This window comes from Papaver somniferum, chromosome 9 (assembly GCF_003573695.1).
Source record: "Papaver somniferum cultivar HN1 chromosome 9, ASM357369v1, whole genome shotgun sequence".
Classification (NCBI taxonomy): Eukaryota; Viridiplantae; Streptophyta; class Magnoliopsida; order Ranunculales; family Papaveraceae; genus Papaver; species Papaver somniferum.
The window spans coordinates 25,593,774-25,607,962 of NC_039366.1; the positions used below are offsets into that span (position 1 = coordinate 25,593,774).

The window sequence follows — 14,189 nt, forward strand, 5'->3', positions numbered from 1 at the left end:
GACCAATATTCCAGTTGTTATCTGAACATCTATAAGTTCACTAACAAAGTGTAATCATTAAAATTAGGACTAATCGAAACCGGAGGAGAATTACTACAAGGTAACCAAATTGAAGACCAGATTTTTGTAGAAGATCCATCATTAATCTTACTCACAATATTATCTTTTAAGAAAACCAAACCTTTTACTATACCTTTACAGATTCAAGAAGAATTATCAGTTGATTTATCTATTTCCAGCAAGTTTTGTTTACGAAAATACTTATCTTTTAGAAATCTAGAAACTTATTGGTATGGGTTTCTACAGATTCTCCAACCCAACTTTGCAATAAACACCCTGTTAGTAGAATGAGAGTTTCTAATACCTAGACCACCACATAGTTTTGATCTACCAATATCATTCCAAGAGCGAAAATAAGCAGCTCGTCTTGGGTTTTTCTTCGACCACCAAAAGACTCTCTGGATCGAATCAATTTTAGAAATAATTTTTTTAGGGAAAGGAAAACATGTCATATGATAAACAGCTAAGCTAGAGAGAACATGTTTAGTAACAACTGTTCTACCAGCACCATTTAGATTTGTTCTCTTACAATTACTCAATCTAGCGTAGAATTTATCAATAAAGAACTGAAAAGACTTTGATTTATCCCTTTTAAAAAATAAAGGAGTGCCAAGGTACTTTTCGGAACTACTCAGAAATTTTATACCCAGAGTTTTTGAAAGAAACTAATTAACATGTTTATGATGCATTTTACTGCTAGTAAAAAAACCAGATTTCTCAAAGTTGATGGCTTGACCCGAGGCCTTCGCAAAAGTGTTAATAATCTTCATAAGATTTCTTGCATAAGATAAACAAGCTTTTAAAAAAAGCATGTCGTCATCTGCGAAAAAGGTGAGAAATCGGAGGACTATTTTTCCTCAGTTTGAAACCCTGAATGACTTTGTCATTTTTCACCTTTCAACAAGAGTTGAGATAAAGTTTCCATACAAATGATAAAGATATAAGGAGATAGGCGATCTCCCTGCCTAATACCCATAGTAGGATAAAAGACCTCACCAGGCGAACCATTAACTAATACTGAATACGAAACTATACTTATACATTGAAATATCATTTGGCACCATGCATCCGAAAAACCAATTTTTTAAAAACAGAAAGTATGAATGACCATTCTAGTTTATTGGAAGCTTTCCAAAGATCTAACTTGATGGCCATAAAACCATTTTTATTTTTTCCTTTCCTCTTGTTTAAAGAATGCAAGATTTCATGACTAATTATGATATTATCCTGAATCTGCCTATTTGCAATGAATGCAGATTGAAAGGGAGAAATCAGGGAGTCAAGAAGAGGTTTTAATATATTTGTTAAAAATTTTGAAATAATTTTATAAACGGTATTAGTTAAACTAATATGTCTAAAATCATTAGGAGAGGAAGGATTGTTCGCCTTGGGAATAAGAGCGATGAAAGAATGGTTTAACTGCTTTAGAAGAAACTTATTGCAAAAGAAAGATTGAACATGATTTATAACCTCAACTGAAACTTCCTCCCAATTATCTCTGAACCCCCCCCCCCCCCCCCCCCCCCCCCCCCCCCCCCAAGGAGCCATATTGTTAACAGTAGAGAGAATTTCTTCAATAGTAGGAATTTCTACTAAATTTGCATTCATATCTTCTGTAATAATTGGCCGAACCTCTTTGAGGACTCTTTCTATATCACCGTTACTTGATTAGGAAGAAGTATAAATACATTTAAAATGAATCGTTAGAAGAGAAACAACTTGCTCTCTGCTCTCCAACCAATTACCTTGACCATCTCTTAATGTATGTATTGTATTATACATATTCCTAAGTTTATCTGAGTTATGAAAGAATGAAAGAAAATTGTATTCTTATCGTATTAAGTAAAGTAGTCAATTCTCGATTTTTGTTTATAAAAAGAGTTTTCAATCTCATACCAGTAATCCAGCTGTTTAGAGTAATTCAAAATATAAGAACCTAACCGAGAAGTATAATGCATAGACCGAAGCTTCTCAATTTCGAAATTTAACTTAGCTATATTATTTTTAATATGACCAAAAAAATTTAAGTTCCATTTGCTGAGATCATGCTTAAGATTACAAGTTCTAGGTAGAAAAGAAAAACTACACGCCATAAATTGGAATTGAAAAAACAGATATCTACAAAAAGAGCAGCCATCCATTGGTTGCCTTCGAAGAGTCCTGTCGAGAATTTGTCAACCAAATCCTTGGCATCACTTTCCATAACGACAAGAGTTAGTTGTAGACTTGTAGGTCCACTGCTTACTTTAAAACTGCCGACATTGTCGAGTCTCAGCTTCCTCAGAAAAGGATTACTTCCAATAAGGCTTCAATAAAACATACCATGTACCAATAGTCAAAGAAAAGGAGGCATCCATTTTACATTACTAAGAAAAAGTTTTATGGTGGAATCCAAGCCATTCCAAGTGTGGAAAAACCATGGAATGTCAATTCTAGTGGCTTCCAAGTTGGGGGTCTTCCACATAAAATCCAAACAGTGTTACATGATTTTGTGGGATGGTCCGTGGAATCCATGGTTGCGCTAATCAGATTAGCGTAAAACGCTATTCAGAATAGCGCACTAGAAGACGGAAAACGCCGATCAGAATAGCGCTCAATGCTAATCAGAATAACGCAAAACGCTATTCAGAATAGCGATTTTTTTTATCCGTAGATTTGAAACGGGCCATTGAAAATCTAATGGCTGAGAAAAAAAGCGTTAATCTTAATAGCGTTTTGTGCTATTCTGAATAGTGTTTTTTAGCGCTATTCTGATTAGCGCTCAACGCTATTAGATAAACGTTTTTGTTGTTCCACCACTACACTTGCGTTTCCATCTGCAATTCCAAATGCTGAGGTGGCGTGGAAGACGGAAGATGGAACACTTCCACCGTAAGACTTGCTCTAATGTCATCCATTCTTTTGATAAGTATTGTATACGTCGCATATCAAGACTTATCCAAATTATTAAATTAACTAGATTGCTTTAACGCTTTTCATATTTTTTCTCACAAGTGAGTGTGATCCACATTTTCAAAGTTTAAGGTAGTGGAGTTGGTGTACTGTGTACACTGAACTTAAACGTGCAAACGCTACCTCAATTAAAATTGCTCGCTAGGAACCCATTCTTATTCTGATCGGTATCCTTCCCAAATCCTTTTACAACATCATGGAGGAAGCTTACAATAATGTTGAAAAATCCCTCAAGGAAGATGAGTCATGTTACGATCGTTTGAAAGAATTGAAGGCCTTCGATGATACAAAAGCCGGTGTGAAAGGACTAGCTGACTCCGGACTGTTAAAACTTCCTAGAATCTTTGTTCTACCACCGGAGAAGCTCGTAGAAGAGGAGAAATTGATAGTTATTGATGACAGTACTTGTAATCCCGGTGATCACGAAACCATACCTGTGATAGATCTCAAAGGGATGGAAAATCAACGTATGCAGATTGTAGACGAAGTTCGACGTGCATCTGAGACTATGGGTTTCTTTCAACTGTTGAATCATGGTATCCCAAAAAATGTCATGGAAGAGGCTATGAAAGGTCTAGCTGGATTTCATGAGCAAGATTCAGAGTTGAAGAAAAAATTCTACACAAGAGAGCTTAGCAGAAGAGTGAAATTTTATAGCAACGTTGATTTTTATGAATCAGACTCGGCTAGATGGCAGGACACTTTGAACTGCGCCATGTTATCTCCCGACCCAATCGACCCTCGAGAATTGCCCGATGTATGCAGGTAAGAGCAAGCTCTATATAGATAACCAGGGACAAGGTTCGAAGAACGGTTTATTTTTTGAGTTTGTTTATTGTATCATTGATCCATGTTTTGGTATGAATTCTATTTATTTCAGAGATATACTAGTTGAGTTTACAGAGTATATTACGAAACTGGGAGATACTCTTGCTGAGTTACTGTCAGAGGCTCTTGGGCTGAAACGAGACCACCTCAAAGGCATGGATTGCACAAAATTCTTATCAATCCTAACTCAGTATTATCCGGCATGCCCAGAACCAAAACTAACTCTGGGTGCAAGTAAGCACACAGATCCAACTTTTTTCACTGTTCTTCTCAAGGGCCAAGTTGATAGCCTCCAGATTTTTTACAAGAATCAGTGGATTGCCGTCAAGCCTCTCCCCGGAGCTTTATTAGTTAACGTGGGTGATCTTCTGCAGGTATGTATCTTTACATATCATTTGTCATGCATAATTTAGTGCATCATGCGTAATTTAGTGCAGAGAAAGTGTTAAATTAAATGTGCATATATGAGCAGAGGTGTTAATCCCCCATGGGCGCGTGTGATATGTACTGATCACCAATTAGATATCCATTCCAGATTAAAAAATCTCTGTTTTGCTTGAAATTAGGTGCACAACATGAAAAATATCATTCTTATGCTTGTTTGCGTGTGTCTATGCAGCTTATCAGCAATGATAAATTCAAAAGTGTACCACATAGAGTAGTGTCAAGCGAGGCTGGACCTAGAATATCTGTGGCTTCATTTTTCGCAACCAGCTTTATCAAATCTACAAAGCTTTATGGTCCAATTAAGGAACTAATTTCTGATGAAAATGGAAAACTGTACAAAGATATCACACTTACGGACTATATGCAGCATTATTATGTTAATTCGCGTGATCATAAAGCTGCCCATGCTCTGGCTGCCTTCAAGATGTGATTGTCAGGGTATGCAACTTGGTGCTACACCATAGAACTATTGTAAATTTGCTTTCTGCTATTTTGTGTGCTGTATCTCGAAAAATACCTTTTCTTCTCAGTATACTGCTATCTTCTAAGGTACACAGACTTGTAAGTGTCGTTCATTGAAACTGCAAATAACATGTTTGAGCTCTTTCAATCATACATATTCGAAAATGTCTTGCTTAACTTGCCTCTGAAAGTATGTCTTGGTTAGGATCTGAAATTTTCATCAAAGTTTATCTAGTGGTGGCGGCATTGAAGGGGAACAAGAAATTAGGATATACAAGTGCTAAAATCTTATGGACTCTAAAATTTGGAGTCAAAACCCAAGCCACCCTTGCGTTTGGAGCCAATTTTAAATCCCCAGTCCAACTGTTTGGATCCTAAGCAGGCATTGACTTTACACTCCACAAAAAGCGAATTGGGCAGGTAGTGCTACCTGCTTGACCATTTAATGGCGATCAGAGTGTTAGCTGACCGCTACTTTAGTATATATGACATCTAGCTGCTCACTGTTTTGGAAAAATACTAATTAGCAGTCCTTCAGTCACTTGAAAAACTTTCATGTAAATCAAATCGGGCAGCACCACAAATTCAGACACCCTGAGACGGATCATGACTTCAGAGATGTATATGATACTGCTAGAATTACATTGCAGAAGTGTAACTTAAATGACACCAAGAGGATTTGCAACATATTGAATACGCTCACACAGACAAGCGCCTAATACTCCCAATTCTTGGGACAAGGTGCAGATTTCGTCAATGGTTATGATTTATGAGCACACAACAACACATACCTATACTGATGCAAGTAATCAAGCCCAGGGCCACTGAGCTTCTCTCCAACGTACATACCGATGTTTCTGGTCATTATTGTCAGCCGCAGTATTGGAGTAACTGGCATCATCTTCCTGTAAAAATATAGGACAACCTTGGAGTTTCTGATCCCGCATTAAAGCTTCTGCTCTGTACGTAGGATATTGATACCTGGGGTGTTGCACGAATTGAACATTTTTCCACCACAACTTGAGAGCCTACAAAAGCAATAAGAAGTGATCACAAACTTTCAGATTTTCTCTGAGGTAATATAGTCTGGAGATTCGCCACACATATGTTAAGGGTCTGAACTAGTTTCTTTTCATTAAATCTAACGGCATCCTCCATACACAAATCCAGGATATGATGATTACTTAAATCTAACAGTTAAGTGCTTTCAGGTTCGTTCCCAACAGTTGAGCTTACCAAATATGTTACACGGAAACACTGGTACATGGATGTGCTTTTCTAGCTAATACTGAGATGTAGATTCAAAAAATTACCTGCCAGTATATCCACAGTGCAACTTTGTGAGGCATCAACCAAAAGAACGATGCTGGGTCTGATGCCCCAGAAGAGACTCTTTTAGCATTCAAAGTAGCTATGAAGTAGTCTCCCAGGGTTGGGTGCTTAACAGAAATTGATATTAAAAGAGAATTGCCAGGTGCAGTTGCTTCTATGGTCCAATCCCCAAGCATATCCTGCGATTTTTCGACCAAATTGGAACAATTAACCAGTCTTGAACATATACTAAAGAATTGGTCTGAATTTTATATATCCCTTGTATGCGCCCCTTCAAAGAGAAAAAAGAGTTTGAGTTAACTATACCATAAATGGACTGACGTGCAACGGCTTTGCAATAAGATCTGAGGCAGGATTGAAAACAAATGATACTCTTTCGCCCCATGGTGTATTTGTTACCTACAAGCAGAAGAGATTCAATGTCAATGAAACAAATACACAGCCGAAAACTCGAACAAATCCAAAAGAACTGCAAATACGCCTCACCTCGGCAATACACTTTCTTAAGGAAAGAACAGAATCAACCAACTCATAGCAATAGTATACACTCAATGGGTTTTGCTCATATCCCACACTAGGAGGAATTGTCAACAAAAACCTGTCAAAAATCGCAAAATGAAATCAAAATCACCAAATTATTCAATTTCCAAAACAATTCGATCAAATTAAATGACTAATACTTACACGGGTCCAGTAGTGGAAGTAATATTGCGAGCCTCTTGAGCAGAAAAATGATTTGAAAAGAAAGAAGAAGGTAAAGATTTGGGTGCTCGATCAAGATCAAGTAGAGCATAACGAGAATTATATTTGAAAGAATTATGAACCGGACGTTTTCTTTCATGCCATACATCACCTTCATATAGAACTATTACTGGTTCATTGTTATCCTCTTCTTTTTCTTTCAATTTTGACGAAGATAATTTAGTTGAAAGGTATTGTAAAGGGAGAAGAAGTGAAAGGGTGATTGAGATTAGTGAAGTAGTGATTATTGAACATAGTAGAAACAATCCTTCCATTTTTTTTCTTTCAGTAGTATTTAGACTGTTGAACTTGTTGTTTTAAGGGTGTTGAATCTGCTGCTGCTGCTGCTGATGATGATGATGAATTGATGATGGTGATAAGATAAAAGAACATTTTATTGAAATGGACGCCATGAAGTGTGGATGTGGACCACTTAACTACCAGTGAAACTCTTCTCGTCTGTTTGGGACTTTGGGTTCCTCCTTGAGTGGGCTCTATCCACACCCGTTTCAGGAATCATTTTGAGATGACTCATTTACTCAGTTGCTCAATGAGTCAAACTGAGTTTGGTCAACTGACTGAGTTAGTAAAAAGTTAAGAGTCTGTGTTATTACGAGTGAAAGAATGGATATGCATAGGGAAATTTTTTGGCCAAATTGCAGTCAATGCATGGTCAAAGTCAAATCCTTGTTTTATTTATACATTACCTACCCTACCCTTAATAATTTTATCGTTCTCTATCCCTATTTCCCAAAGATCCTTGTTTATCGGGTACTCGTTGCGATTACTTTTTTTCTTTCTTTTTTATATGCAGAAAACAACTTTCATAACTTAAGATTGTTTACGTATCTTAAGCTGACAGGCTAACTGATCATCCCTGATTGTGTTACTAAACTTGTCTGGGATGTTACTATTACATGAGCAGCATTGTCAGCTGATCTTTTAACATGGTTCACCGTAAACAAGAAACAGAGGATAACATATGCCTTATTTCATCTACTATTCCTTGGTTCATCCACTGAACTGAAGGATTGGCATGCTTGATAGAGTTAATTACATTGAGACAGTCACTTTCTAACACCACTTTCTTTAAGCTGCAGTATCTAGCCCATAATATGGCTTCCTTCATGGCCAGAAACTCAGCTTGCTTCGAATCTATTCCTCCATCAAAGTATCTGCCTCTGATGCCCTAGCAGTGTCCTGTTGAATCACGAATTTTTAATCCAATTCCAAAAGATTTAGAATGATAATCAAAAGAAGCATCCATGTTAATCTTAAATTCATATGCTTGTGGTGGAGACCAAATTTCCTGCTTTTTTTGTTTTTTAAATTCAGTTTATAAAAGAACATTGTTTCAACATATTGTTAATCGAGTGAACCGTGAAAAGTAAGTTCTGATTTTTATTTTCAAAGACTTTTGAGCATCGGTTCTTCCTGAGGAACCAAGCAGTGATCATAAGCTTCAAAGTCCAATGAGTTCTATCTTGATGATTCAAACCAAATAGAAATCCATTCAGTCACTTCCGTTTGTTGTTGAAGAACTTCCACATTTATGTTCATTGCCAACCAAACTGATCTGGAGTGATCACATTCAATCAGTAGGTGTTGTAAGGTTTCTTCTGCTTGAAAACATCTAGGGCATGTTGTTTCTATATTAGAATTGTAACTATTGAGCTTAACTCTTAGTTGGTACGATTCTTCTGAGGCACTTCCAAATGGAGACGATTCCACAGTCGTCTCCAGTTAACAGTTGAAGTTTCCCTGTTACTTTGGTTCATGTTTGTTAAAGATTTGTATGTTGTTTTAACTGAAAATTCACCATTCCTACTTGGTTCCCATACGAGTTTATCAGTTCCCTGCATGACTAATTTCGCTATTTCTTCTGGAAAGAGCTCACAAACTAATTGTGTGTTCAATCTTCTTGGATGTTATAACATTAGATCATAAACATATACTATTCTAGCCGGTTCATGAAAAGTATCTTTAGCATTTCAGACAGTTGACTCTGAGTAGGTCTGAGATTCTCAGGTTGAGGAATGGCGAAGGAGCGATCAAGTGATAGATTTAATAGATAAGCAATCACTCCACGATTTACCTCAAAATATATTCCTCCAACCATTGTTTTGAAACAACATCTTTCTTTGTTGGTTGCATGCAAGTTAGCATAAAATTGGTCTGTGAACTGTTGTTGATGGTGGAGTTCCAAAACGATGAGTGGAACGAAAATGGTTCTTGACCCAACGTGCAAGATCTTCTTCTGATTTCAATGGTGTAAACCAAACAAAAAATGGTTAAGAAACAAGAGAAGGGTGAAGAAGAGTTTGTGAACCAGACGTTTTCTCCTTTGTTCATGAATTGTCGAGAAGAAGATGAAGGTAAAAATAATAAGAATTCTTTCTCTCTTTTTATGTGAAACCGACTGAACAGTTCTTGAACCGGCAAAAGTAATTCAGGTACTGGAATCAATTAGTTCTGGAACATAGTCCATACACGTAGTACATGAACTATACGTGTGCAGATAAAGGCATGTTTGTTTTTACATATTTTGACTGGACAATATACGGATGAGAGTTTGAAGCGAAGCTCAACAAAACTCTCATGAGCAATTCTATTAAGAACTTATAAGAACAAATAGTAAGAAAGAGTTTCTTCCCAAGAACTCTTGCATTTGACAAAGTTGAGAAGAACCCAAGAGTCTGTTTATACAAGTTTACCAAGAACTTTAAGAAAGTCCAAGTAATTTTGAGTTTCTTATTTCTAGATTTACAACTCGACAAACGCAGTTTCTGCAGATCTATTTTAGTACTGCGAAGGGAAACTCTTTTGGTAAAAAGATATGTCCTAGTTTCTTCATAACAGAAGACAATATTATTTTTTTGATAGGAATTATCAGGATTTGAGCCATGAATCGATTCACGCTTTGAGATGATATGATCAGATGACTGAGATTCAAACTCCTCTTGTAATACGTTTAGTTTGTTACAACTAATTTGATTACATGGAGGAGTGGAATTGCTCTCACTGATTAACAAATCAAGCCTCAACATAAATATTATTCATCATAACTTGATTTAGCCTGTCAAGAGATTCTTGTTCATTCTGGAGATATAAATCAACATCAGAAGCTAAACTTTCAAATTTCTTTTCAAACCCTGAAAAACTTCAAGTGATTTTAAACCTGGTGGAGGTTTAAATAGGAATTTTTCTACAGATTTTATTATATCAGTCATGGAAGAGAATTCCTTAATCCCTGGATCTGGTGGAACATTTATTGAGATAACACTTTTGTCCATATCAGATCGCTACAAACATAGACTTATAAGGTCTTTAATGTGTTTGCCTGCTCTCATACCAATTGAAAATGCGGGGGTATAACAACCACACCCAACAATTCGTTTGGAAATCTGAGAGGACTTACTCCAATATACTTTCTAGAGAATCAACTAGACAGTCAGACTTAATCTAGAGAAAAGTATATACAAGAGTTTATATCTCTAACTCTTAATTCAATCTGCAATCAGTAAATAGAAATTTGCGAGCCCGATTGAATATAAGAGAAGTAACTTGAACGGTACCAAAGACCAATGTTCAAGGAGCAATCACTTTCAATCAACAACCAAAGGTTGGATTTCCTAATTGATCGATACAATGCACAACCTGTGATATTTCAATTATATAATAAAATATAATGCGGAAAAGAAATAACACATACACCAGAATTTCGTTAACGAGGAAAACCGCAAATGCAGAAAAACCCCGGGACCTAACCCGACTTTGAACACCATATTGTATTAAGCCGCTACAGACACTAGCCTACTACCAATGAACTTTGGAATGGACTGTAGTTGAACCCTAATCAATCTCACACTGATTCAAGGTAAAGTTGCGTTCCTTACGTCTCTGATCCCAGCAGGATACTATGCACTTGACTCCTTTAGCCGATCTCACCCACAACCAAGAGTTGTTACGAATCAAAGTCGAAGACTTGATAAACAAATCTGTCTCACACAAAAAAGTCCAATAGAATAGATAAATCTGTCTTCCACAGAAATACTTATGAGTTTTTTTTCCGTCTTTTGATAAATCAAGGTGAACAGAAACCAATTGATAAACCGGTCTTATATTCCCAAAGAACAACCTAGTATTATCAATCACCTCACAATAATCTTAATCGACTAGGGAAACAAGATATTGTGGAATCACAAACGATGAGACGAAGGTGTTTGTTATTACTTTTCTATCTTTTCTATCGGAGATATAAATATCGAGCCAATTCTTTCAATTGTACTCAACACGATAGAAACAACAAGATCAGATCACGCAACTACAGAGAAAATAGTTGGGTCTGGCTTCACAATCCCAATGAAGTCTTTAAGTCGTTAACCTACGGGGTCTCGAGAGAAACCTAAGGTTAAAGGAGAATCGACTCTAGCTTATGCAACTAGTAACACACAAAAATGTGGGGATTAGGTTTCCCAGTTGATAGAGTTCTCCTTTATATAGTTTTCAAATCAGGGTTTGCAATCTAAGTTACCTTGGTAAAAAAGCATTCAATATTCACCGTTAGATGAAAAACCTGATTCAGCCAAGCCTATATCTTTCAACCGTTAGATCGAACTTAGCTTGTTACACACAAATGAAATGTACCCTCATTTAGGTTTATGTAACCGTACCTAAACATGTAGACCATGTTGGATCAATAATAGTTAACCGAGGATAGCCGTATGATCACTCTCATATCAACCTTATTCATCTTAACCATAACTAGTTCAAATGACTCAAATGAAACTAGTTAAAGAGTTGTTCAATTGCTATATTCTCATAGAATTACACAAGAACACAATTGAAGCAAAATCTGTTTGATTCACTCGAATCAATTCATGAACATTATATCCACGGTTCGCAAAGATTGAATTCCTTATTATATAAATGTTTAAGTTCATGTACACAACCGATTTTAGAACTTTAACCTTCAAGTATGCAAAAGGGTACGCATACTTGAAATGCCCGGACCAAGATTGGGTTTCGCCAGTACGCAAACGGGTACGCGTACTTCCAATCCCAACAGAAATATTCGAACATGAACCTTACGCCAGTACGCGAACGAGTACGCATACTTAGGTTCCCGGATTTCTCAAGCCAACAGGTACGCATACGGGTATGCATACTACGGTTCTCGGACGTGGATTACATATGTACAAGAGCACACAACATGTCATATCCAATAATGGTTAAGTGTTCTAAACTCTTATTTCAATTATTGAAACTTTCTTAGAGAATGGCAATAGCCGTTTACACACACTATTAGCATCAAAGCAATTTTTAAGTTATTGAAATAATCATAACGAAATATTCCAAGTCTACACCAAATGATTGCATCACACAAACCATGTATGATGTTACTCGGCAATTTTCACATGATCATCTTTTGACTTGCGTCAAGAATATAAGATGAACTTTGTCGAAGCGAAAGCTTTGCCAACACATATTTCGAGAAATATGTAAGCGAGTTAAACTCAGCTCGAAATCTCAAATGTGTATAATAGAAAACTATATCATAACACGACTTATGTCTCAATATAGGAGATAGAGTATAAGTAGACTTTCCAAATGATAGATGAGTTTCAGTTTCCACATACCTTTTGTTAAGGAAGTTCCACAAGTTCCCCTTAGTAGTTCTTTGTCTTCAAATGATGAACGCCGTGAAGATTAAGGCTCAACTACACAATCTATGTCCTAGTCCGAGACATCTATAAGTAGACTAGAAATCAAGACTTATAGTTTTGATCACTAACATTGACAAACATGCTTGAGATAGCAACGCATGCGATTTCGACCGAGCAGTGCTCTAACAAACTTAATTTCACATATTTCGTCATTCTAGATTGAAGCATTCATAAATATTTAGAATTCATGTCTTAATAATGTATCACCGATGAAAACAGATATTATCTTTTGTATAGGTGTACCGGAACCAGCCGATATGATCCCGATATAAGGTATTAAATACCTTGATATAGAGTTTAGATCACTATTGTTAGAGCACTGCCCGGTCGTACTCGCAAGGCGTTTCTATCTCAAGCTTGTTTGTCAAGTTTAGTTGCCAACACTATAAGTCTTGATTTCTAGTCTACTTATAGCTAAGTCTCGGACTAGGATAGTAAGTGTTGTAGTAATTCGATTGCGGTAAATAAGGATTCGATGCTCGGACTTGAAAAGATTTTTAAAGCAAAAATATATACAAAATTGTCACAGGATCAAGAGACACTAGGACTCAGGATTCCACCATAATCATTCATATAATTAATATATTTATTTCCAAAACAATTATATCTCACATAAAAATAGGGACTCTAATTCTTGCCAAGGTAGATTTTTAGAAGATTAACTGTAAATCGAAAGCATGGCATATCAAAAGTACTAAGACCAAGCATAAACCATCAAAAGAAATGACAATCAATTAAGAAAAAATCATAAAACATTTAATAAAAATGCAAGAAGTCATAAAAGAATTAAATATAATTTTTATATGTGTAAAATATGGCTTCCTCCATCATCCCAGTATTGGGGTTTAGCTATTCATATCAATCACACACTCAAAATATTAATTCAAAGTTCAAAGTGTGATTAAAAGAGTCAAAAGTTAAAAATAATGGTTCTGAGACTCACAAAACACGTCCAACAGAAACGATAGAGGATAACTGCAGCTAACTGCGACACTTCGCTGATGCTGTTGACGCTGCTGAAAATAAGTCTGCTCTGGAGAGTCTGTTCTTCGTGTTCTTGAAGCTTTTTAATGGCAGCAGCAGCAACAGGTGAACATTGCTGTTTTTCCTTCTTCTTCGCTCCTCCTGGCTCTGGATCGACCCCAAACTCTTCATCCCCCTTCTCTGACATAAAACCAACAATTTATAGGCTTTAAATCCCCTTGAAAATCGATCAAACCCCTTGGAAATCTCCATTATTCTTTACGGGTTGTTTGAAGAATAATCTTCTTCTTGTTGCGTTACAGGCTGTTTCTAGCTATTCTCTCGTCTCAAATATCTTCTAGGACTTTTACCCAACTGTTTTGATGTATATCCCACGCAAGATATCCCATAAATCTCTCAAACTAATCTCAAACCCTAAACAGAAACCGTGTGCACTGTCTTGACTTTGTGTGGATTTTCTGACTTATCCAGCCCAATTATATGGGTCTAATCGCTTCTAACAGGTCCCTTATGTCTTGTAGAGTCCGTGGGTACCAAATTTGCCCATTGAATCGCCTCCTAGGTCGCTCAAATCCTTGATCCAAAACTGTTGACGCTGCTGCCTTTTTTTCCGCCAAAATCCAGTTTTGAAACTTTGAAGATGACCTCCCCCTATCC

The 14,189-nt window shown here is 36.6% G+C and overlaps 2 protein-coding genes across 3 annotated transcripts; one reads left to right on the forward strand and one right to left on the reverse strand.

Annotated features, from left to right (window-relative positions):
- The first annotated feature begins 3,079 nt into the window (after positions 1-3,079).
- On the forward strand, positions 3,080-4,900 carry LOC113310667 (1-aminocyclopropane-1-carboxylate oxidase homolog 1-like). The gene is made up of 3 exons (XM_026559407.1): positions 3,080-3,777; positions 3,893-4,214; positions 4,460-4,900. Exons 1-3 carry the CDS (start codon positions 3,209-3,211, stop codon positions 4,715-4,717), a joined length of 1,149 nt encoding a protein of 382 aa, XP_026415192.1. The 5' UTR covers positions 3,080-3,208; the 3' UTR covers positions 4,718-4,900.
- LOC113310668 lies at positions 4,463-7,232 on the reverse strand. 2 transcript variants are annotated; one of them, XM_026559409.1, is made up of 6 exons: positions 6,766-7,232; positions 6,568-6,679; positions 6,388-6,480; positions 6,063-6,260; positions 5,541-5,777; positions 4,463-4,868 (listed from the first exon to the last, which is right to left on the reverse strand). In XM_026559409.1, exons 1-5 carry the CDS (start codon positions 7,095-7,097, stop codon positions 5,559-5,561), a joined length of 954 nt encoding a protein of 317 aa, XP_026415194.1. In that variant the 5' UTR covers positions 7,098-7,232; the 3' UTR covers positions 4,463-4,868; positions 5,541-5,558. The 2 variants fall into 2 exon arrangements, with proteins under 2 accessions (XP_026415194.1, XP_026415193.1); XM_026559408.1 differs by lacking the exon at positions 4,463-4,868 and having other exon boundaries at positions 5,283-5,777; positions 6,766-7,231.
- Between the last annotated feature and the right edge of the window lie 6,957 nt (positions 7,233-14,189).

Coding starts and splice junctions, on each gene's coding strand:
- LOC113310668 (XM_026559409.1), bottom strand. CDS start 7,097: ATGGAAGGATTGTTTCTACTATGTTCAATAATCACTACTTCACTAATC. Junction 6,680..6,765: donor ACTTCCACTACTGGACCCGT/GTAAGTATTAGT, acceptor GATTTTTGACAG/GTTTTTGTTGACAATTCCTC. Junction 6,481..6,567: donor TAAGAAAGTGTATTGCCGAG/GTGAGGCGTATT, acceptor TTCTGCTTGTAG/GTAACAAATACACCATGGGG.
- LOC113310667 (XM_026559407.1), top strand. CDS start 3,209: ATGGAGGAAGCTTACAATAATGTTGAAAAATCCCTCAAGGAAGATGAG. Junction 3,778..3,892: donor GAATTGCCCGATGTATGCAG/GTAAGAGCAAGC, acceptor TATTTATTTCAG/AGATATACTAGTTGAGTTTA. Junction 4,215..4,459: donor ACGTGGGTGATCTTCTGCAG/GTATGTATCTTT, acceptor GTGTCTATGCAG/CTTATCAGCAATGATAAATT.